The sequence below is a fragment of the Schistocerca cancellata genome, chromosome 5, assembly GCF_023864275.1.
Source record: "Schistocerca cancellata isolate TAMUIC-IGC-003103 chromosome 5, iqSchCanc2.1, whole genome shotgun sequence".
In the NCBI taxonomy this organism is placed as follows: Eukaryota; Metazoa; Arthropoda; class Insecta; order Orthoptera; family Acrididae; genus Schistocerca; species Schistocerca cancellata.
The window spans coordinates 620,625,769-620,651,493 of record NC_064630.1 but is presented as its reverse complement, the minus strand read 5'-3'; the positions used below and the strand labels follow the sequence as shown (position 1 = coordinate 620,651,493).

Genomic DNA, 25,725 nt, shown 5'->3' with positions numbered 1-25,725 from the left:
GACGACTACTGATCGTGCACCAGACACCAGACATCGATCTATTCTGAGGACAATCCGGAATATGCAATGTTGTCAGTTTAGACCAGAACAGTGCACCTATAGAATTTTTCTCATATTTCCTCACAGACAGTATGATGAAACATATAAAGGAACAAACTAATCTGTATGCTCAACAATGCATCAGGAAATTATGAAGCAAAAATTCCCTTTCACCCACCTGCTCATTATCAAAGTGGAAAGGAGTTACACTTATGGAAATAAGGGAGTTTCTGGCAATTGTAGTCCATATGTGTGTAAGTGTGAGGCCACATATACGAGAGCACTGGTCCAAGAACCATGTTGTGTCGTGTGATTTCTGTCCAAACATCTTGAGCCGTGACAGATTTCTTTCTTTTTTGAGAAACTTCCACATTAGTGATAATTCCTTAGCTAAGAGGAAAGGAGAAACTGGCTATGATCCACTGCACAAGGTGAGACACCTCCTAGATAATGTGTGTGCTAATTTCCAGCGTGCGTATACACCATCTCAAAAAATTACAATAGATGAAGGCATGTGTAAATTTTGAGGTCGTGTGTTTTCAAACAGTACATGCCACAAAAACCAGATAAAGGGTATCAAACTGTACATGTTATCCGAATCTGACACAGGTTACATCTGGAATTTCTCTGTTTACGCAGGTGAAAGGTCTGACACAGTGACTCTGGTAAAGACATTGCTTGCAAATCTGTCAGGTAAAGGCTACACTTTGTTTACGGACAGATTCTACACAAGTCCAATACCTGCTTCAGAACTGGAAGCTGCAAAAACTGCTCTTGTGGGAACAAGAAGAAAATCTTGGCAGGGATTGCCTCGTGCTATAAAAGAGCTGAACCTTCAGTGAGGTGAACTTATTTTCAGGCGTAAAGGAAATATGTTAGCACTGTGTTGGAAGGACAAAAGAAATGTGCATATGATAAGTACAAGGCACACTGCTGAGATGGTCACTTTCACTGATCAGAGAGGAAGAGAGAAGTCGAAGCCAGCCTGTGTAGTGGACTACAATAAAAACAAGTTTGATATCGACTTATCAGATCAACGATTGTCATACAGCGCATTTGAACATCGAACTGTGAAGTGGTGGAGAAAGTTGGCATTCCATGTTATACTAATGGTGATTGTAAATTCCTGCATATTATATAACAAGGTTACTGGAAAACACCTCACAACATCTCACTTCATGACAGTTACCTGTGCAGATCTTGCACAAAGCAAAGATCTCGAACCCCGACCTGGTCCATCTGGACTCTCAAGACTATCAACTGGAAATCATTTCCTGGAAAAGATTGAGACAGAAGTAGGTAAGAAACAGAAACAAAAACAGTGTGTAGTGTGTTCTCTGAGAGGAAAAAAACTGTCTGGAAAAGTGTGGCGAAAAGACACAAGCTACCAGTGTAGTGAATGTAAAGTAGCATTGTGCAAAATGCCTTGCTTCAAAATTTACCACACAAAGAGCAAAATAGCATCCTAAAATAGTTACAGGAAGTTACTGTAGATAAGACATACTGTATCCATCATGATTACAATTTCTGTGTAAAATTTAAAAAAAAAAATTCCTTCTAGAAAATACAGTGAATATACCTTTGACCAATTTTTCCTGTTTTCAAAAACAATGTTATAATAATAACGCTTGTCAAAAGTATGTATTAATTCGAGAGAAATGTATTTTATATGGTTTTAAACAAGAAAATCTAGGTCTTTCAATAAGAGTAATTTTATTGCTATAACTGAAACCTTTCACGAGTAGTTTAAAGTACGTTAAAATCAGCCAGGCTTTATGGTAGACACCCACGCGCAATGGCTCAGGACCCAAAGTGTTAAGTCATATTATTATGACCCCACCTCATATGCAACATCTACAATGCACGGTGCGTGATGGATGCCAGATGATCTTCACTGGTGGAGTAGGTTACTTCATTGCTGTCATACTACAAGAAATGCATTGTGCTCTCTGCTATCATGAGTGTCATGAGTAAAAGAAGCCATTTACCCAAGTCTTCAGAAAATTTTATCATTAGTTGTCAGACTCTTGTAATGACTGTACCTCAAATAGAAATGCTTCAAATTGCTGGACGTTATAAAATTTGAACTGAATGCCAGTTGGCAGTAGGTAACCTCCTCTTATAAGTTACATGTTCTGATTTCTTGTTTGTATGATTAATTATGCTTTTTATGCAATAAATTTAAAAGAAACCATGTTCTGCAATCATTGTTAGCACAGCAGAAGGCAGTGAGGGCAGTTTTGTTGTATGGGGAATGTTTTTATGGAATTCACTGGAACCATTAAATCATCAGGTAGGCATTTTGACTGATCTGGTGATGCATTCCTTCTCAGAGATCCTGGTTATTGGTTCGCAATTATTGCTTCTTTGAAGGCAAATGAAACTGATTGGCAAGATAATGTACCTTGTTACTTTGCTATAGTTCAGTTGGCATAAATTGATCCTTGACAGTTGCAGTGGGCCGGGCGTAACATCTTTGTGGGTCTGCCTCAATCAATAATTTAAAGCGATTTTGTAAACGTGTCATTGGCAATATCTCAGTGTTGTCATAACTCTGTAGATGGCTACTGTTTTCGCCCACAGTCGTTTCTGAGCTGTCGGGGAACCTTCCTTCGTTGTCTCGACTATAGAGGTATTTGTAAATGGCTGGAAGAACACTGTTGTTACATCAGAAATTCTTTAGTCTTAGATTCCCGCAAATCTTAACCCAGTTAGATATCTGTGCCCTACTCCCCGCCCTCTGCCACATATCCTTCAGCGGCTTTCGGAAGCTCCGGGCAGTGTGACTCCATTGTGCCTGGTTGGAATTGTGTGGTTACAAAGAATTGCTGATTGGGATACTTGGAGGGGGGCTTTAATAAAATTGGCTACATGTGTACTGCATTTTGAACTTTGGTCTGGCCTGCATTAGCCTGTGTAAGAAAGATGTACAAAATTGCATAAAATGCCAGTAGTGACATTTAAAACTATCCTCCTCTGGAGTTTTGATTATACCTCATTTTGTTTCCCTTGTTTCAGACTGAATTAGCAGAAATTGCAGCAGCAGAGAAAGATTCGAAACTGAATAGTTTCATAAAAACTGAGAAGAATATAGTCAGCACACCAGTGACTGCATTCAAATCTGGTAACAATAACTTTTTCCCCAGTTCATTAAATTATGTGTAGCCTACCTATATTGCTGTTGATGTGCTTTTATTATACAGGGTGACTCAGGAGGAAAGGTACACATCTTTGAGAGGTGATAGTATAGCGATTCTGAACAAAAAACTTCATATGGTCGTTTGCCCTATTCCGAATGGTTTCCAAGATAGATCACATTTAATATCACTTTTGTATGTTTTTCTTGAATAACTCGAAAACAGCACCCTCCAGCAAAAACTTTTCTCAGTACAAAATTAAACTGTATTAGATTTCCAACAAAAAAAGGTCCTATTCATTTTTTTCTCTAGAACTAATGGTTTGTGTGAAGAGAGAGTAAAAATGTTGAAAAACTCGTTTGACGCACATGTGCTGTAGCTTAGGTAGTTTGTTTTTGTAGGGCAATTTGAGGTAGTTTCCCAACTTGATAGACCACAAGTGTGCCGTATCAAACTGTTTGTCTCAACTTGCTATCTCAATATGCTATGTGAAATTGGCCTACAAAAACTACGTAAGCTACAGCTAATGCACGTCGTGCAAGTTTTTCAACATTCTCGCACTCTCTTTGCACATACTATTAGTTCTAGAGAAAAAAATGAATAGGACCTTTTTGTAGGAAATTTGATATAGTTAAATTTTGTATTGTGACACGTTTTTGCTGGAGGGTGCTGTTTTCGAGTTATTCAAGAAAAACGTACAAAAGTGATATTACATGTATTCTATCTCGGAAACCATTTGGAATAGGGCATACATCCATATGAAGTTCTTTGTTCAGAATCACTAATACTATGTGCCCTCAAAATATGTATCTTTCCTCCTGACTCGCCCTGTATTTATTCAGAAATAGAAAATGTTTGTAGTTTTCTTTTGAGATTTTTATCTGAAATATATCAGATTAAAGCTTTGGAGCAATTGTTGAGTCTATTGTTCTGCTTCAGGCATTTTAATCCCACAGTATAAGAGAATAATTCTTCATAAATTGAGTTAATCGTTGTAGCTCGTAGTGTGATATGTAGCAAGTGAATTAAAATTGACTATAAAAAAGTGAAAATGTGTTACAACACTGTGTGAAGTAGAAGAAAATGACTACTGTATACTGAATAACACTAAAAATGAATTACATAAAAATAATACCTAACTAGTTCTTATGGTGAATGTCAATATTAACTGTGCAAATTACCGGCCATTGTAGGACAGACCATGGAAAAGACTTGGCCGTCAATGCACATGGGAACATCAGGGTTTATGGGTTTTGAGTCCAGGTTTTAGGTTTGTGAGTTTATTTCCTATTGGCATTATATATGAAACTGCCATGAAATCCATAAAAACCACCCAAAGCGGAAATCAATAATTTTTTATGCTACCAATGTGGATTTGCCAGTATTATACTCTGGTGTGACAAAATAAATGAATGCGATGATGAGTTGGAATATTTTGCAAATGTTATCCTTACCATTGCAGGACATTCCATTCCTTGCACTTCTTCCTTACTGTGCCGTGTCCCAGTCACTTGGTGGACTGAGGCATGCTAAGACATCATTCGCACGCAAAGATGTGCTCTCCACGTTTGTAACTGTCAAAACGGCAAATTGCATTCATTATAAACGGTTGTGTGCACAATATTGTCGCATTCTTCAGGATAGCAAAAAAGATAGCTAGATTTCCTGTACTAGTTAGTTCTTTTAACAGTTCTAATCCCTCTTCTGTCATGTGGGCCAATCTGCAACAGCTCTCCGGGACCAAGGTCCATTCCCCAATTTTTGGCCTGACAGTAGCAGATGACGTCATAGTGGACCCTATTTCTATCTCCAACACCTCGGGTCACCATTTTGTGAAGATTTTGAGCTCCTTCCACTATCACCCTGCCTTTCTCCATTGAAAACGAGCGGAGGAGGCTCGAGTGATACCCTTTTCTTCCCAGAATAATGAGTGCTACAATGCCACCTTTACTATGAGGGAGCTAGATCACACTCTCACTTCATCCTGATCATCCACAACAGGGCCAGATGATGTTCACATTCAGATGTTGCAACACCTTTCTCTTGTGGGCCAGCACTCCTTCGTACGTACAACCACATCGGGGCAGAGGGCGCATTTCCCAGATGCTGGTGTGAAGCCACTGTCATACTCATACCTAAGCCCGGTAAGCACAAACACCTTCCTTCTAGCTATCACCCCATTTCTCTCACCAACTGTGTTTGCAAGGGGATGGAACATATGATTCATGCCAGGTTAACATGGTGGCTTGACTCTCACAATTTACTAACCATTGCACAGTGTGCGCCATTCTGCAGTTGACCACCTCTTCACTTTGTCCACCTGTGTTAAGAGTGATTTTCTGTGGAAATCCCAGACTGTGGCCATGTTCTTCAGTTTGGAGAAAGCCTATGACACCTGCTGGAGGACTGGTATCCTCCATACTTTCTGCATGTGGGGCTTCCGTGACTGCGTGCCTCGATTCCTTCAGGAATTTTTAAAAGAGTTTTCAAGGTATGTGTGGGTTCTGCCTTGTCAGACACTTCCATCCATTAAAACGATATGCTGGAGGATTCCGTCCTGAGCGTCGTCTTCTTTGCTACGCCATTAACCCTATAAACGGCCTGTCTCCTGACGGGTGTCTCCGGCTGCTTTTTTGTTGACAATTTTGCCATCTACTGCAGTTGTCCATATACCTGTCTCATTGAGTGGCGTCCTCGGTGTTGTTTCGATCATCTTTACTCGTAGAGCATCGATGGTGGCTTTCATTTTCCCACTGACAAAAACCTTTTGTATGAATTTATGGTGGTGCAATTGATCTCTTCCACTTACATCTTGGACCTGTTGCTCTTCTGTTTGTTGAAACTACGAAATTACTGGGGCTCATGCTCAATAGGTAACTTTCCTGGTCCTCTCACGTGTCTTACGTGGTGGCCTGATGTATGTGGTTCCTCAGTGTCCTACGTGTCCTCTGTGATACTTCCCGGGGAACAGTTTGAACCGCTCTCCTCCGTTTGTACTGGTCCTTTGTCCGTTCGAAACTTGACAGTGGGTCTTTTGTTTCTGCATCTGCACATCCGTCCCTCTTACTCCTTCTCAGTACTATTCACCACCATGGCATCCTTTCGGCCACTGGTGCCTTTTACGCTAGCCCAGTAGAGTGTCTGTATGCAGAAGCTGCTGAACTACTGCTGTCCTACCGCTGTAACTTTCTCCTCAGCAGATATGCATGCATTCTGTCTGCCATGCGTGGCCACCCATCCTATGCCTCCTTATTCGATGACTCTGATCCCCACTTTGGGGCACATCCCTCTTCTCTGTTACCTCCTGGGGTTCACGTTCAGCTCTTGCTACGGCAACTTGACTTCACACTACCTGCATCTTTCTCTGTGGGTGTAAACCCTTCACTACCTTGGTTTCATGCAGTGGTTCGTGTTGACATTGGCCGTCATTCTCTTCCTAAGGCCACTACTCGAGCTTCGCTCTATCACCGTATGTTTCGTGACCTTCCCATGGAACTTCACGATAGTACCTTTGTGTACACTGATGGTTTTTGGGCTGACTGTGGTGTTTGATGTGCCTTCGTCATTGGTACCAACATTTTTCGGTATTGGCTTCTGGGACACTACAGTTTACTGCAGAGCTTTTCGTCCTGTATCAGGCCGTGCAGTACATTTGGCGACACAGGCTGTCCAATTGCGTTATCTGCTCTGATTCTCTCAGAGCCCTTCAAAGCCTCTGTGTGCTGCACACCGTCCATCCCTTAGTGCAACAGATCCAGAAAATCTGTCACTTGCTCACTGTTGATGGAGCCACTGTGATGTTTATGTGGTTTTCCGGTCATGTCAGTTTGCCAGGAAACGAGACTGCTGACGCTCAGCCCACTTGTTCTTACATTCCCTCCGATGATCTCTTTGTTTCCATCTGTCAGCCGATGACGTCACTTTGGCATCACCACTGGTCCTCCCTTCATAGGAACGAGCCCCGGGTTATTTGGGTTATTAAGCACCTCCTGGCAGCTTAGACAACCTCCTCTCTGCCCTTTTGCCATGAGGATATCATTTGAGCTAGCTTGCATATTGGGCACTGTCTTTTTAGTCATCACCAGTTGTTAAATGGTGCTCCCCCACCACTTTGTACTCATTGCACTCAACCTCTGACGACCCACCATTTCCTGATGGAATGCCCCTTTTTTAACTGCTTACATACCTGTTGTGTTTGCCTTCTGAATTATCAGTTGTTTTAGTGTACTACAAGTGGGCTGTCAATCGCATTATAATTTTTATCTGTCTTAGCAATATGGCGAAGGACAATTAATTTTTAGTTCACGACCTCCATTTCTCTATAGACTTTTCTCTACGTTCCAGTTTTTAGCTGTCTTCTCTTCCGTAGATTTGTATTAACATGTAGTCATTTTTAACTCCTCTCTTTGTCTTCGTGTTCTATAGTTCTGTCGTGGGTGCATATGACCCTAGCTGTTTTTGTGCCCTAAAACGAAACAAAACAGTAAATGCACACATCCAAGACTTAGAAAAATTGAGACACTGTGGGTCTGTATTATCTGGGAAGTAACTGAGATCTTATCACCGATCACAAGAAACTACTTTAAATTGGTGCTGCTGTTTTACTGTTGACAGTCAGTTTTGAAGCAGTCCTTTTTGTAAGAACCTGTTAGCAGACATATCAATGTAAACATTGTGAATGAGTGGCCACAAGTGAAACTATCTACAACAGACTCGTCCAGAACCTCTTGGTGAGCGTGCCATGAAATATCACAGTAAAGCATGGAAACTTAGCCTATCAAACACATGTGGCAACATATGCTATTCCCCACTCTACCAGGCACACTGTACATGAGATGGTATATGCATTGAATTCATTTTTCTTATCTTTTAGTGTAGTATGTGTGCCAGCTACTAGTTTGTATGATTACGTGTTTCCTTAGTTATGATTTGATCTGATTTTTTATTTGTTTACCACACAGCCAAAACCTTAACAAAATTTTAAATCTCTGATGCAAACAGGATTTGGAAGAATGCATCAATTGAATAGGGGAATGAGTGGGCCTCTCTCTCTCTCTCTCTCTCTCTCTCTCTCTCTCTAAGTACTGTGGATAGTCATACATATGCAAGACATGTATTGGAAACTCAGCTTTGTGTATTGTCTCCTGATAAATCTTACCCAAAATACTTGACTCCTTAATTTTATAATTTTTTTTTATGTATAGTGTGACTCCAAAGCTTTGTCTCCATCCCTTTCTCATTTTATTGCAACATCATCTCTGTAAAGTAAGTTAAGGTATCTTCAACTTCAAGGTTATTTGTGACAGATCCACCAATGAACGGCAATCATCCATTCCTTTTTTTATGTGAAATGGACATTCATTGTTTATTGTGTGTAACAATTTGTAATGGTTTGTGCATTGTGCTTTATGGGACAGAGATAACAAACCATCCTGTTATTTGGCAAGTGTGAAAATTGCCCTAAAAATTACTCAGGCATAGGCCTACTCAGGGCTAGTTTAAGGAATTTGGTCCCCCCTGTCTGCATTTTTTAGTAGAATTTAATTTAATTTAATTTTATTCACATTTTCTATGATTTTCGTGATTATACATGACTAGCTAAGTGCCAGTTGCTTTACTTACGTAAATGGTGTGGTGTGCACATTTTTTTTCTTTTTTAACAAAATTTTGGTGTCGTTCACAAATTGTAAACTCATCTAAACTTTTCACACTAATGAAGGTCACATGAGCATGGTCTCCCCCAAATATACTTCTGACAAAGAAAAAAAATAAGATTCTGATAGCTGTAGTTGGACATCTTTGTTAATCCTGCTTTATGAGCTCCTGTGGTAATATATCCATAGAAACTTTCATTCCCTAACATACATTTCTTTAGAAGTAAAATACCAATTTTCATAGATTTAGTTTTAGAAATGTTTTAAAATAACAAAATATTTTTAAAAACACTGAAACACATATTTTCAAGAACACAGAAACAATTTTTTTTAATTTCTAACTGAAAAGCCAAATACAGATTTCTTAGAAAGATTTATTTAAAAAAAATTGGCCACAATTTTACCCCTTAGGGGTTGAATTTCAAAAAATACTGATCGATGTATTTTTCTTATTTGTGACTGAGAAACCAAATACTAATTTTCGTAGTTCTAGCTTCAAAATACTCTTAATCATAACATGTTTCTGAAAAACCTTTCATCCCACATTTCACCCCTTTAGGGGTGGGATTTCAACAAATCCCTAATTAAATGATGCCTACTGTATAAAATAACACCCTCTCCTAATCTCAACTTTCTATCCTGAGAGGTTTGACCCGAACATTTTCCTGCTCACCCGTCACAATTTTTGGTGAAATTGTATGTTTACAGTAGCACATGTCCTCAGTGAACACAGGTGAAGTTTAACTTTTATTGAAACAATACTGTTCGAGATATAGTTGCTTGTTTGATTCCTTGTGTGAATTTGTGCAGAGCTAGCATGAATTTCTGATGACTGAGGTGTTATGTGTGGAACAATAATTTGCCAAAAGAAATGAAATTTGGCCATCTTGTACAACTTCATGTCCTCGTAAGAAAAATAATGACATTAATTTTACGAGCCCTATTTATTCAGGAAATTTCAGACAAAATCACCAGAAAGAATCAACATCCAAAAAATTTCAAAGTTTGGCTTCTTATATTTTAGGGACTGAAGGTATGATGAACGTGGAACTAGCAACACAAGATTCTCAAATACAAAGTATCATTCATGTACCACTTTTCGTCTCTGAATAAATGAAGTTTAAACTTGGCGATTTTGTAAAAAGGCCAAAAATAGAGGCAACGGGCTACATTGCAGCAACCCCTTGCCCATGTTTCATTGCATGTGATTTCTGTTTTTTAATTCACAAGTAATATATCACTATATTGTTTTGATCCATGGTGACTTTGTCACTACCAATTCCAGAACATGAACCAGAAACCCCATCGCCATAGACGCCACATTGATCGATAACTGTGCAATACTAGGCACAAATGGCTTCCTTCATCTAGGTACCCAAGCCTGTCATTTCGTTTCTTAATTTAGGATCCAAAGCCTTGTTGCGGTACCTGTCTGATTACAAGTTATTTGCTAAGTACCTTTTCTCCAATTCTCAAATCTGTAGGAGTATCTCTCATAGGTGGCAGTCAGAAAGTATTATCAGTTTTGATTTTAAAAACTTCCAAACATTCAAAATTATTAATATATCAAGCAGAAGAAAAACTGATGAAACAAGACCTCGTTTCCATGCGTTCCTTGAGTATCATCATCTGAATCATTTTCTACAAAAAGAACAGCAGAAAGTGGCTCAAAAATTTTGAAAAATGTAAACCACAATGTTGAGAAGATTAAAATCAAAACTGACATTACTGTTTGCTTGCCGTCTATGGGAGATACTCCAACAGATTTGAGAACAGGAGGTAAAAATAAAACAATGGAAAATCCAGGATGGAATGTAACAGTATTATGAAAAGAGAAGTTGTTACCATATAGGGGAGATGCTGAGTCGCAGATGGGCACAACAAAATGATTGTCACAAATAAAACTTTCAGCCATTAAGGCCTTAGTCAACAACACACACACGTGTGCACAAATGCAACTCACACACACACACGACTGCAGTCTCAGCCAACTGAAACCTCACTGCAAGTAGCTGCACCAGTGCATGATGGGAGTGGCGGCTGGGTGGGGGTAGGGAGGAAGCTGGGATGGGGAGGGGGAGGGACAGTATGGTGGGAATGGCGGACAGTGAAGTGCTGAAGTGAAGTGCTGCAGGTTACACGGAGGGCAGGGTAGAGATAGGGTGGGGGGTGGAAAATGGTGGCAAAGGAGATAAGTAAAAAGACTGAGTGTGATGGTGGAATGACGACTATATAGTGCTGGAATGGGAACAGGGAAGGGCTGGATGGCTGAGGACAGTGATTAACTTCATTAGTCGCTTTGTGAGTTGTGTGTGTGTGTGTGTGTGTGTGTGTGTGTGTGTGTGTGTGTGTGTGTGTGTGTGTGTGTGTGTGTGCGCGCGCTCGCGCGCGTTTATTGTTGACAAAGGGCTTAATGACCAAAAGCTTTATTTGTGACTGTCTTTATGCTGTGCCTATTCAGAATAGGAGGTAAGGCACTTAGCAAATGCCTTTGTGAGCAGATCCGGCTTTGGAACCTAAATTATGAAGTCAAATTGCAGGCTTGGGAAAGTGAATGAAGAACCCCCCTCCCATAGCTGGGAGCGCACAACAATTGGGAGTGATCCCTATTGCAATGAACCAGTAGTGACAATGTCATGATGGGCAACTGCAATATAGTGGGATATTACTTGTCAATTTAAAAGTAAAAGCCACATGCAACTAAATATGGACAACAGCCTGTTGCCATGGTGCATTCCTTCAAATTTGTCAGTCATTTTCAGGTTTTGTTACTAAATGTTGGAAAATCGAACATCATTTTGTGAATGCTTCAACACATGCTCTTTCCAAATGTGTTTTGCTTGAAGTCAATTATGGAAAATAGATTTTTCTAATTTTTATGAAAAAAATCAAGGTTGAACCAATTTTGTAGAAATTTTCGGGGCAGTGTGTGAATGATGTTTTTTACTGAGAAACGTTACATTACTAAGTTGTTTTGTCCAACGTTTCCTATTTATCATGGCTTTAATCAACAAGCCATCAGAAGGCAAAGTTAAAACTTCATTCGCGTTGCGATTTTTCTGGCTAGTTTGCTTCAATTTATGTAGCATTGTCAGCTTATGTTTAAAATTCAATCTAATGTCTGGGTGTGTGTGTGTGTGTGTGTGTGTGTGTGTGTGTATGTGTGTGTTTGTATCCCTTTTTTCAACTTCTCACAAAACTTGTCTTTTTCTGTTAATTCGTAGGTTATTGAAAAATAGTAGGTAAATGAAATTTTGCATTCCACATCCTTCTGCTACTGACTGATCATGTATTAAGTTTAATGTCGAGCATATGTTTAAGCTATGAGATATAAGAATCTGTAGCAACTTCTGTGGTTTTTTTCATGCTGCAGTTTTCATGCCCAACTTCAATTCAAATTGCCTCACATTGTTAGCCCATGTTGGATAATCAAATAAACTTTTTGCCGTTTAAAATCGTAGTCTTTGTAATGAGTCCTGTAGTAAAATCTTCAAATTTGCCCTTTATTTGTTCAGTACTGGAAAGAGGTACATTAATGAAACTTTATTTTGAGAACATTCTATTGTAGTGTTACTACATGTCAAGTTCTTTTTAATAGTGATTTTGTCCAAAATTTTCTGACTGAATAGTATTGTAATATTATTTTTATTATTACTGTTAAGAGAAAACAGAGTTGTACAAGACGTCCACCAGAAATTCATGCTAACTCTGCGCAAAGTCACGTATTTAGTCGAACAAGTGACTATTTCTCAACCAGTATTTCTTTGACAAATGTTAAACTTTACCAATGTTTATTGGGGACATGTGTGAATGTTCACACAAAATTTCAATAAAAGTGTTGATGGCAGAGTAGGAAGGCCTAGGTGAGTTGACCCGTACATAATATCTCTGTTCCCCAGCCCCCATCTTGGATGTAGATACAATGGTGCTGCTGCCCCGGCTAGATTGCCAGTTGGGTTTACGGCATTAAAGGCGTGCATTTATGCATTAAAATATGCACTAAAACAAGGCAAATAAGAACCAAAAATATATGGATAAATGAATGAACCTGTACCTAAAACCGACACAAAGTAGGGCTGGAAGAACAGGAATTTAACAATTTATTAGACATTACAGTAATCCTGTATTGATTTAGTTGTGTCTGTTATAGTAAATTACTAAATATTTTTTCCAATTGTTTCATAAAGCATGTTCTTGCATCTGTCAAAACAGTTTTCACATTTGGAAAAGTCCCCTCTGTGCCACATTATGTTATGAAGTAGTTGTTGCATTCTTGAAAAATAAGTCCTTAATCATAACGTGTGATACAGAGCTTTACTTCAACTCCAAAATTTAACAGCAAGCATGTATATGGCGATTCAGTAATATATTTAAAAAAAAGTACGTACAATCTTCTATAGAAATAAAAATATAAATGTTTGTTGGTACAAAATCGTATCTCTCTGGCAGTTCCTCACTGATTGCTTTGAAATGATGTCACAACATTGTGTTCACACATGCACGTTTTTATACATGTCTTTTGTAATGCAATATGTAATTATGTATTTAATATATGAAAGGGAAATGTTATCACCAAAAATCTTGAAAATTTCTTGACCGATTTACTGTGAGTTTTTATACAGTACTCTAATGAACATTTGGTCGGGCATAGGCTATTTATTTATATACAGTCTCTCTCTCTCTCTCTCTCTCTCTCTCTCTCTCTCTCTCTCTCTCTCTGTGTGTGTGTGTGTGTGTGTGTGTGTGTGTGGGGGGGGGGGGGTAGAAAGTGGAAAGGGAGAGGTGGACAGAGGGAGGGGGAAGTGATGAACAGAGAGAGGAGAGAGAGGGGGGGTAAGGAGGAGAAAGTAGTCAGAGAAGAGGGAGAAGCAGATCTGGATGTGTATCCAATTCCCATACATATTAGAATGTGTGCTTTCTCTTTTCTTTCTTTTCCATTTAACCAGACTGAGCCATAGTAGTGGGTGGGTTGGAACAGCTTGATATTTCATATAAATTGGGGGAACTAAGATTACTAAAGATATTGAAATGGCAGTAATGACTGAGCATTTCATTTTAATTTTCATTTTTTGAGAAGCAAAAGGTGGCTGGTTCAGCACTAGGTTTCATGATTAAGTTATTTTTGTACAACCTAGACAAGCAGCTGGTGAGAGCTGTCATAGAAATAAACTTCATTTATATTCATTCTTAAATTTTGTTTTCATGATCCTTAATTGCTATTTAACACACATTAGTAAAAGTTCAAAATAGTTCCGAGTGAACCTCAGCTGACCAGGCAGTAATATCTTTTACATGCACTGTTATAATCATGCAAGAGTAGGTATTAATTTACTAGATTCTTTGTAATGATAACTAAAATGAGGAAAGTCTATCACATTGTACAAACATAATTTTAAACAGTTACTCACTTATTTTTCACCATCCTACCTTTTTGAGCTGTGAAGAACTTCACCAACTTCGCCGTGTCAAGCAAATGTACTATCTGCCTTTCCACTGATATTATGTCAAGACCTCTTAGCCACTTGTTGCTTATTGAAGATTTTAGATAGTTTTTATGATCTTTTAATGATCTTTACATTTTGCAAAGGCTGCTGACACTGAGATGCACAAAGATATTCTTAACATAATCATAACATTTGGTAAAACATCTCAGAAGTTCTTTTTGAAGATGTACTGAAGTACTCGTAAACATGTGTTGGCAGTTTGTGGAAGCATAGCATACCACAGTTCTATTTCGTTGCCAAGATCTTGCAAATTTTTGTCTCCTGACAGCATATTAGGATGTCCCAGAACACCTGCGAAATTTCTGCATCGTCTGTTGAGATTGTATTTCTTTGTTGCCACGTTCTTCATGTCACAAATAACACTGAACATCGCTACTACATCATAGGTGAAGTTTACCCTCAATCAGTTCTCTTCCCTTGGAATGTGTTCACTCTTACTTTTGCGACAAACTGCCTTTTAATAGTTCCTCATCTGGATTCTGTTAAATTGGCATCATTTCCTATAGCTGCAACCAGTTCCTCTGCTTCTTTCTTAGCCATTTCAATACCATTGTCAATACCATTGGTTCTATGATCTCCAGTAACACTAAGTGCTGATTTTATTAATTTTGCTGTCATGTCTAATTGCATACCTTCTTGCTATACTGCTTTATTGACTCTGTTGGCATGGCAAAGGACACAATGCCATATCACAGCACACAAAGAAAAAATGAATTTTGTGATCTCTTTAAAGAGACTACATGTTTCACTGACATACACTGAATCATTTTTGCAAGTGTTCTTTAACTCTGCTAAAGCAAATATTACATTATTAAGCTCCAATCTCAAACCTGAACACTGTCAATCATAGCTCCCATGTTTTATCACACAGTGGCTTCAGAGTTGAGTTTACGTGGATCTTGAGTGTTTCTCACACTTCATATACGTAGAAAATGATGTGAACAATTTCTAACTATGCCAAAAACATGTAGCACAATTACAGATGATTTAACTGCATCACTAACAACAGAGTTCAAACTATAAGCACAGCAAAGGATGTCATGAGCTCTTGGGTTTTCTTCAATGATATGAGCTTCAGTACCATTCTTCTTATCCTTCATGTTGCTTCTGTTGTCATAAGATTGTCCTTGCCAGTGTGCAAGTGGTACATCAAGATTATGTAGTAAGTGAAACAACAATTCTTTGAGACCTTTTTTAGTTGTGTCACTTCAAAAACAAAAAGATATTCCATTATGACTGGTTTGGAAAACACATCTACCACTCTTAAAATCGTGCTTAAATCTGGTGTAGAGTCCAGTATTATTGAATAATATTTATTTTTGAATATGGTTTCTTCGTGGTTGATACAATCTCATCAGAAAGTACAGTAATGATTTCATTTTGTATTCCCTCACTTAAGTAAGTAACCTATTTTTGTGACTTGGCAAGACTGCCAAACCACTACGATTGGTAGCCGAAAAGCACGCGTTTAAGCTCACGCAGGCTGGCGTGAGGTCTGGAACAGGACAATGTAATTAATATAGCCAATAAGGTATGTAGCTGCTGGAATACTTAACTTTAATCCATAATTGGTGTACATCGGTCTGACGGTACAGGCATCACAAGATAAATAGCAAATGATAATGACACCTTGCTAGGTCGTAGCAAATGACGTAGCTGAAGGCTATGCTAACTATCGTCTCGGCAAATGAGAGCGTAATTTGTCAGTGAACCATTGCTAGCAACGTCGGCTGCACAACTGGGGCGAGTGCTAGGAAGTGTCTCTAGACCTGCTGTGTGGCGGCGCTCGGTCTGCAATCACTGACAGTGGCGACACGCGGGTCCGTCGTATACCAACAGACCGCAGCCGATTTAAAGGCTACCACCTAGCAAGTGTGGTGTCTGGCAGTGACACCACATTCCTCCCCCGCAAATCGGCGATCGGTTGTGTTATAAGGCTTCCACCCGCCTTGGGGAGGACCCCATGTTGACGTATGCGACGAGGTGGGGAGCCGAACAACAGGCGAGGCTGTGCCACCCGCACCCTGCCATTCGGTCCGAGGGGAGCTAGGAAATGCCTGAAAACCTAGTCCAGGGTGCACGCCAACATGCGGTGTATGCGCCCGTATATTGACAGGAGGGGCCGAAGGGTTGACCTCCATCGGGTCGGGGCACCCGACGGGCGAAGACGCCATGCGGTCCGGAGCGGGCAAGAAGTCCATGGCGGAGGACAACAGGTCACGGGAAGCGATCGGCGGCGCGTGACCCAGGGAGGCGTCCTGCGGTTGCAGCGACGCGTCCACTGCGGGCGTCGCCGGCGAGAGAACAGGCGGCGGCGGCGGTGGCGGCGCGTCGCCATGGGGCAAAATGGAAGGCAGCGTCGGTAACAGCAGGGGCTGAGGCGAGCCAGTAGATGGGTCCCCAGGGCGCTGACCGGACGACACCGTCACTGAATGCAGACGGGGAGCGGCAGATCCCGTGCGACGACAAGAGGCGCAGCTGATTGAGATGCCGACGCACCTCACCAGAGGCCCCCAAAACCAGATACATAGCACGGCCGAGGCAGCGAAGAATGCGCCCTGCAAGCCAACGCCGTAAACCTCGATAGTTGCGGTAGTATACAACGTCACCTGGGGCAAAAGCAGGTGTCTGCCGCTGCACAGGAACCTGATGCGGCGGATGTAGCAAAGACATCAAGGTTCAATGAGGGCGACCGTGAAGCAACTTAGCCGGCGAGCGACCATCTCGGGGCTGAGAGCGATACGAGGACAAAAAGAGCAATAACGCGTCCTCCCGAGAATGCGACTCTCGCAACTTCAACATCTGTGACGTGAAAGTCCTGACCAAACGTTCAGCGGCACCGTTTGACTGTGGCGAAAATGGCGCGGACGTCAGATGTTGAATACCATTGGCCTTTGTAATGGTCGCCTGGTTGTAGATATTGCTAATTGCTATAATCGCACTATTTCACTCCCATTTGCGGAGCTTGTTAGCACTTGATGTTAGGTTGGCGCCATTAAAATGCATTGTGTTGTGGTAATCGCTGCTACTTGCTGGATCGCTGCTGTGTCTTGATGCTGATGCTGGCTCTAAATCTGGTTGTCTAGGGTTAAAAACATGAGGTCCCGTGTTTTTTATGTGCTTTTGATGATAAAGAATGAGCGAAACCAACAAATACGTAAACTTCAAATATTTATTACTCTGGTGGCCATCTTAATTCCACTGTCCACCAAAGACCATGACACTACACAAAGTAGTACTTTCTTTACACGTTCTTTGCTTTGTTTATCCACCTCAAACAATAACACACAAACACACTTTACCAAAGTGACATTCCGACTGCCTCCCGACCGTTCTTGCTGCTTATATTTATAACATTGTCAAAGAACTACTAAAAAGAGATATAGTTTACAAGTCACATGTACATCTGTTATCATAATTTGTGCAGAAAAGTTATTAATTTGCATCGAGTGACATAATTTAACATGTTATTAAAATGACAGATTTGTTGACTTGACAGAATAATTCTTTGTTACAAAAAGACCATTTTTTAGAAGTTTGTCAATTGACTTCTCTAACTTGCATAAATAAGTAAATAACATGAATTATTAAGAATTACATTGGTTTTCGTCTAAAATAGGATTGATTTCGTGAATACTGAGTGAAAATGCTCCTAGTGAACAAATAGGTTTCACTGGGTGATTTTTATTTAAGGAGATCCAAAATACCTAAGTTGGCCACTATTTTTCGTACTTCATATTAATTATTTAAGATGAACTTAGTGTTTTTACATGATAACATTTGCTGTATCAGTGATCAAGTGCTATAAACTTTTGTGTGGGTCAGTTACTCAGTATAATTTAATGGGTTGACTGTTTATGCAGACATGTTATGCAATCATTGTTAACATAACACAATAACTTTTCTATAATCATAAATACTCGTTAAACTGGTTGAATTTGGAGGGTATCGCATACTTCGGTACAGTAAAGCCTTTAATATGTTCCGTTACAATACCCCCCTTGGGTAATATCATTTACAGAACGTTAATGATATTAGCCGACTAGGACAAATGTGTCAAATTGTTAAAATTTGGAAAAGGACTACTTTAAATTCCCCCCCCCCCCCCCCCCCCCCCCCATGCGTAATGTGTATGTATACAAGGACTGTTACAACGTTTCAAAATGACTTTTTCCTGCAAATATTTTAGTTGTGTTGTTTCAAATGCACTTTGTGTTATGTCATTCAGTATGACAGCATAATAAAAAATATTTAGTAATATATGAAAGTAAAAAAAATGTTAATCTTTGCTCCCAGGGAGCCACATGGAAAATGATCAAAAACAGACACAAATATATCACATGCGATTTTAAGATATTTAAAAAATATATGTAAATTATTTCAAAGTCAGTTCTCATTGAGTCACAGATTAATCAAGATAATAGAAGGAACATAAATATATTACATAGATGGACAGGTCATATGTCCATAGGAAAATATTGCAACTGTCTGCTCTTTTTGAGCCACGTAAAAGAAATGAAAACAAAGAACATAATTATAAGTATGGACATGATATATAAACACAAACACTAGAGAAGTCACATGTATGAATATAATATGCATTTGAAAAAAAAAGGAAATATTTAAAAAACTTGTCTCCCATTGAGACACATAGTCAAGACAGTACAAGAACATATTAATACTAAAATTGGACACTTAAATTGGTCACAACATAACACAAACATCAAACTTGGTGAACATCTGATTAGCTGTAGAAAATTGTACACAAATCTTATGCCTAAGAACACAATAGTAACAAAATGATGGGTCTTGCACAACAATTTTTTCATTGTCTTTTATTTGGTGCAAGTATGTCCCATACTCAACAATACAAAAGGAAAGTAATAAATGTTTGTCACCTTCTTGCCCGCTGCAAGTAAAGAAGATGTCTCAAAATTTAATATTCAATAGTGACAATAAAAATATAAAACCATTCTCTCAGAGATCTGGAACTTTTCCATGGTCTGTAGGATGAGTGGTAGTTGCTATTTGACCCACCCAGTAAAAATCTTTGCTGATAACATGCTTTATGGAAAATGGGTAAGTAACTGTATTCAAACAGGGAAATGTGCTTAATCATGTTTATATGGTTTCAATTCAGTGATGTTTCTTAATCCAAATAACCTTCTTGATCTGGGAAAGATAAGTCTATACGCATTAGGATGTGGGCTTTCTTTTATTTCAAATGGACAAATGTCAATGTTTACTTTAACATATGGACAACCTAGCTCAACATCTTTATCTATTTCAGTATTTTCAAACAATAGATCATTTTCAATTTCTTTAGTTCCTAAGTCTAATGTCTCTTTCCTACACTTAGACACATCCCTCTCTGTTTGCAAAGCATTGACATTTAAGCATAAACCTTTGTTTTCATCTGTTCCTTTTAACACTGTGTTGTCACTTAACAAACTACTGTTTTCACCCCCTTTTTTATAAAGTCCACTACGGATTCTTGTCCACCATGTAGGATACAAGGTTGCACTTACCTTTGCTAATTCTTTCCAAAAGGCATTTTTGTTTATACAGTTTCCATAGTTGTTCCACAAAACTTCTAAAAACTTTTCCCCTTTTTCTTGAAAACACACATTTACATTCCATCCCTTTATATTTTCTTTAATATTATTATTATTACCATTCTCATAGATTAGTATTTCATAGTTCCCAATCGGCAATAGCTTGTCCTCAGATACACATTCCCTAGTCTGCATTTCACTTAAATTAACCTCATTATTACCCATGTTTGTCACATCACTTACCTTTACCACATAATCACTTTTCAATTCTACAAATACTTTTATTTCTTCCTCCACACTCTCATCAATAACATCACTTGATTTAGGATCATTATTTAAATGTCCCTCTATTACTTCTTCCTCCTCCTGCACAACAACCCCATCTTCAGTTTTCCCCCTATGTATCTGAATCTCAGCAATTGAGTCTTTGGCTCCATTAAACACTTCGTCATCCCCCTTCTTATCAAATAAACCCCCCAAAATAGATTCTATTTGTGGTGTGTCTGACTTGTTATTAACACCAGTATCTTTTTCAGCGCAACTATGGAACTCTGCAATACCTTCAACTTCCACACTTTCACTAACTACCTGTGCTTGAACACTGTTTTCATTAACTGTATCACTTTTACTTTTAGTATCCCAACACCTTTTATTAAATTCTAATTTATTCATTCTAACAACCTCAGTATTTTCATGGTACTTACTCTTTACATTGTATCTTCTCCTTCTCCAGTTTCGGTTATGTGTTGTCCTGTCATAATATTGTCTAGCCCCAAAACTACGGACATCTAGTGGGACTGTCCACCGTTTCCCGGCTGGTTCCCTCGGTCTGTCCGTTTGTAGTTGTCGTTTTGTTCCCTAGTTTCAACAAACCCACTTCTATCGTGTTCTCTTCCCCAATACCTATTTCTATCATTCCTGTTGTCTCTCCTCCATCCTCCCTCCTGTGTATTGTTTCTGAAATCATTTTCATATCTCCTATCTCCCCTATTTGGAGCATTATTTCCAGAATTTTCAAAGTCTCTCCTCCCATAATAATCTCTATTTACATTCCTGTTCCACCCCCCATACTGGTTGTTGCCAGAGCCAAAACTTTGGTTATTTTCTCTTTCCAAGGCCCTATCTAATCTATCTACAAATTTCAGGAACTCTTCCATTGAATCATCTGGTCCATGGACCAATTCCCACTGCAGTCTCTCTGGTAACCTTCTTTTTAAAACATCAATTTGTGTCATAATATCAAAAGAGTTATTCAAGTGAGCAAGTTTTTTCAATTGATCTCTGCAAAATTTTTGCATTCCCCCTACTTTCCCTCTATACACTGGTCCATTTAGAAATTCTGACTTTAATCTGGCTTGTACGGATTGTGACCAATATTTACAAATAAATTTAGCTTCAAACTCTTCAAAAGTATTCCAAGAATCATTATTCTCATTTGCCCAGGATAGGGCCTCCCCTTCTAGAAACCGTTTTACTAACTTAATTTTTATGTTATCTGACATTCCTACAACAAACATATCCTTACATTGGTGAATAAAGTCAATAGGGTGCAGATTTTCACCAGGAAAGCATTTCACTTGGATGTGCCCATACATTGTATTTTGATTGTAAAACATTTGTTTTGACATCAATGCATCTTCCAATTGTGTATATTTAGTGTGTATATTTTCTACTTTTGTATCTACATTAGTGGTATACAGGTTGTATTCATGTTTAAGGTTTTCTGATGTTTTGTCTATTCTCTGATCTAATCTTTCAACTTCAGTATCTACTCTGTTGTAGATGACAGCAATGCTGTCTGTGTTAGCTTGTATGTTTTCATTTAAACTTTCAACTTTAACTTGAAATTCTTTTCTGAAGTGTATCAACTGTTCTCTAGTGTCCTTACTGAGGGTAGTTTTAATTTCCTCACACTTCTCATTGAGATGAGTACTTAGATCAAAATCCAAACTTAACTTATCCAGTCTATCTGTGAGTTTCAAACTTACTTGTTCACTTGATTGTTTAAAATCCAAACGTACTTGTTCGCTTGATTGTTTAAGTTGCGAGCTTATTTGAGTTGCAAACCCTGCTAGCCACTCTGTTAAATTTAATTGTTCACCATCCCCTGGTTCAATTTTTACATTTCCTACGATCTCATCACTCTCAGGTAGAGACATGTTAACTATTAATTATTTTAAATGCCAACAACAAAATACCTTGCTTTATGTAGCTATGCTAAGATGTCGTGGTCGGTGTTCCTGTTGGCTTTCTTCACTTCTATTCGGTTTTATCGAAGCTGAAGTCTTGATTGATGAATTCCATTGACATAATCCAGACGTTAATCTTCCGAGCGAGGTGATGATAGTTTTTCATAGTCGCACTAACACACTTTATTTATTTATTTAATTTTGACGTATTTTCACTGTTGCCACACTGCACAAATAAACTTCTCTGGAGTGCTAAGCACATACGAAATTTATCGCTGGACTATTATCATCGATGCACTTAAAGATCCCGGCTGAGCCCCCACTTTTGTAATGGTTGCCTGGTCGTAGATATTGCTAATTGCTATAATCGCACTATTTCACTCCCATTTGCGGAGCTTGTTAGCACTTGATGTTAGGTTGGTGCCATTAAAATGTATTGTGTTGTGGTAATCGCTGCTACTTGCTGGATCGCTGCTGTGTCTCGATGCTGATGCTGCCTCTAAATCTGGTTGTCTAGGTTGAGGACAGTATTATGGAAATGGAAGAGGATGTAGATGAAGATGAAATGGGAGATACGATACTGCGTGAAGAATTTGACAGAGCACTGAAAGACCTGAGTCGAAACAAGGCCCCCGGAGTAGACAACATTCCATTGGAACTACTGACGGCCTTGGGAGAGCCAGTCCTGACAAAACTCTACCATCTGGTGAGCAAGATGTATGAAACAGGCGAAATACCCTCAGACTTCAAGAAGAATATAATAATTCCAATCCCAAAGAAAGCAGGTGTTGACAGATGTGAAAATTACCAAACAGTCAGTTTAATAAGCCACAGCTGCAAAATACTAACACGAATTCTTTACAGACGAATGGAAAAACTAGTAGAAGCCGACCTCGGGGAAGATCAGTTTGGATTCCATAGAAATATTGGAACACGTGAGGCAATACTGACCTTAAGACTTATCTTAGAGAATAGATTAAGGAAAGGCAAACCTACGTTTCTAGCATTTGTAGACTTAGAGAAAGCTTTTGACAATGTTGACTGGAATACTCGCTTTCAAATTCTAAAGGTGGCAGGAGTAAAATATAGGGAGCGAAAGGCTATTTACAATTTGTACAGAAACCAGATGGCAGTTATAAGAGTTGAGGGATATGAAAGGGAAGCAGTGGTTGGGAAGGGAGTAAGACAGGGTTGTAGCCTCTCCCCGATGTTATTCAATCTGTATATTGAGCAAGCAGTAAAGGAAACAAAAGAAAAATTCGGAGTAGGTATTAAAATCCATGGAGAAGAAATAAAAACTTTGAGGTTCGCCGATGACATTGTAATTCTGTCAGAGACAGCAAAGGACTTGGAAGAGCAGTTGAACGGAATGGATGGTGTCTTGAAGGGAGGATATAAGATGAACATCAACAAAAGCAAAACGAGGATAATGGAATGTAGTCGAATTAAGTCGGGTGATGTTGAGGGTATTAGATTAGGAAATGAGACACTTAAAGTAGTAAAGGAGTTTTGCTATTTGGGGAGCAAAATAACTGATGATGGTCAAAGTAGAGAAGATATAAAATGTAGACTGGCAATGGGAAGGAAAGCGTTTCTGAAGAAGAGAAATTTGTTAACATCGAGCATAGATTTGAGTGTCAGGAAGTCATTTCTGAAAGTATTTGTATGGAGTGTAGCCATGTATGGAAGTGAAACATGGACGGTAAATACACTCCTGGAAATTGAAATAAGAACATCATGAATTCATTGCCCCAGGAAGGGGAAACTTTATTGACACATTCCTGGGGTCAGATACATCACATGATCACACTGACAGAACCACAGGCACATAGACACAGGCAACAGAGCATGCACAATGTCGGCACTAGTTCAGTGTATATCCACCTTTCGCAGCAATGCAGGCTGCTTTTCTCCCATGGAGACGATCGTAGAGATGATGGATGTAGTCCTGTGGAACGGCTTGCCATGCCATTTCCACCTGGCGCCTCAGTTGGACCAGCGTTCGTGCTGGACGTGCAGACCGCGTGAGACGACGCTTCATCCAGTCCCAAACATGCTCAATGGGGGACAGATCCGGAGATCTTGCTGGCCAGGGTAGTTGACTTACACCTTCTAGAGCACGTTGGGTGGCACGGGATACATGTGGACGTGCATTGTCCTGTTGGAACAGCAAGTTCCCTTGCCGGTCTAGGAATGGTAGAACGATGGGTTCGATGACGGTTTGGATGTACCGTGCACTATTCAGTGTCCCCTCGACGATCACCGGTGGTGTACGGCCAGTGTAGGAGATCGCTCCCCACACCATGATGCCGGGTGTTGGCCCTGTGTGCCTCGGTCGTATGCAGTCCTGATTGTGGCGCTCACCTGCACGGCGCCAAACACGCATACGACCATCATTGGCACCAAGGCAGAAGCGACTCTCATCACTGAAGACGACACGTCTCCATTCGTCCCTCCATTCACGCCTGTCACGACACCACTGGAGGCGGGCTGCACGATGTTGGGGCGTGAGCGGAAGACGGCCTAACGGTGTGCGGGACCGTAGCCCAGCTTCATGGAGACGGTTGCGAATGGTCCTCGCCGATACCCCAGGAGCAACAGTGTCCCTAATTTGCTGGGAAGTGGCGGTGCGGTCCCCTACGGCACTGCGTAGGATCCTACGGTCTTGGCGTGCATCCGTGCGTCGCTGCGGTCCGGTCCCAGGTCGACGGGCACGTGCACCTTCCGCCGACCACTGGCGACAACATCGATGTACTGTGGAGACCTCACGCCCCACGTGTTGAGCAATTCGGCGGTACGTCCACCCAGCCTCCCGCATGCCCACTATACGCCCTCGCTCAAAGTCCGTCAACTGCACATACGGTTCACGTCCACGCTGTCGCGGCATGCTACCAGTGTTAAAGACTGCGATGGAGCTCCGTATGCCACGGCAAACTGGCTGACACTGACGGCGGCGGTGCACAAATGCTGCGCAGCTAGCGCCATTCGACGGCCAACACCGCGGTTCCTGGTGTGTCCGCTGTGCTGTGCGTGTGATCATTGCTTGTACAGCCCTCTCGCAGTGTCCGGAGCAAGTATGGTGGGTCTGACACACCGGTGTCAATGTGTTCTTTTTCCATTTCCAGGAGTGTAGTTTGGACAAAAGAGAATAGAAGCTTTCGAAATGTGGTGCTACAGAAGAATGCTGAAGATTAGATGGGTAGATCACATAACTAATGAGGAAGTATTGAATAGGATTGGGGAGAAGAGAAGTTTGTGGCACAACTTGATCAGAAGAAGGGATCAGTTGGTAGGACATGTTCTGAGGCATCAAGGGATCACCAATTTAGCATTGGAGGGCAGCGTGGAGGGTAAAAATCGTAGGGGGAGACCAAGAGATGAATACACTAAGCAGATTCAGAAGGATGTAGGTTGCAGTAGGCACTGGGAGATGAAGAAGCTGGCACAGGATAGAGTAGCATGGAGAGCTGCATCAAACCAGTCTCGGGACTGAAGACCAAAACAACAACAACAGGGTTAAAAACATGAGGTCCCGTGTTTTTTATGTGCTTTTGATGATAAAGAATTAGCGAAACCAACAAATACGTAAACTTCAAATATTTATTACTCTGGTGGCCATCTTAATTCCACTGTCCACCAAAGACCAT

The 25,725-nt window shown here is 40.1% G+C and overlaps 1 protein-coding gene across 1 annotated transcript in view; it reads left to right on the top strand.

The window, feature by feature from the left end:
• Nucleotides 1-25,725, top strand: part of LOC126187602 (nitric oxide synthase-interacting protein homolog) — a 72,561-nt gene that overhangs the window by 25,641 nt on the left and 21,195 nt on the right. The window contains exon 4 of the mRNA XM_049928791.1: nucleotides 3,058-3,163. Within this exon, the coding sequence (XP_049784748.1) occupies nucleotides 3,058-3,163 (106 nt within the window). The remainder of the gene's footprint in view (nucleotides 1-3,057; nucleotides 3,164-25,725) is intronic.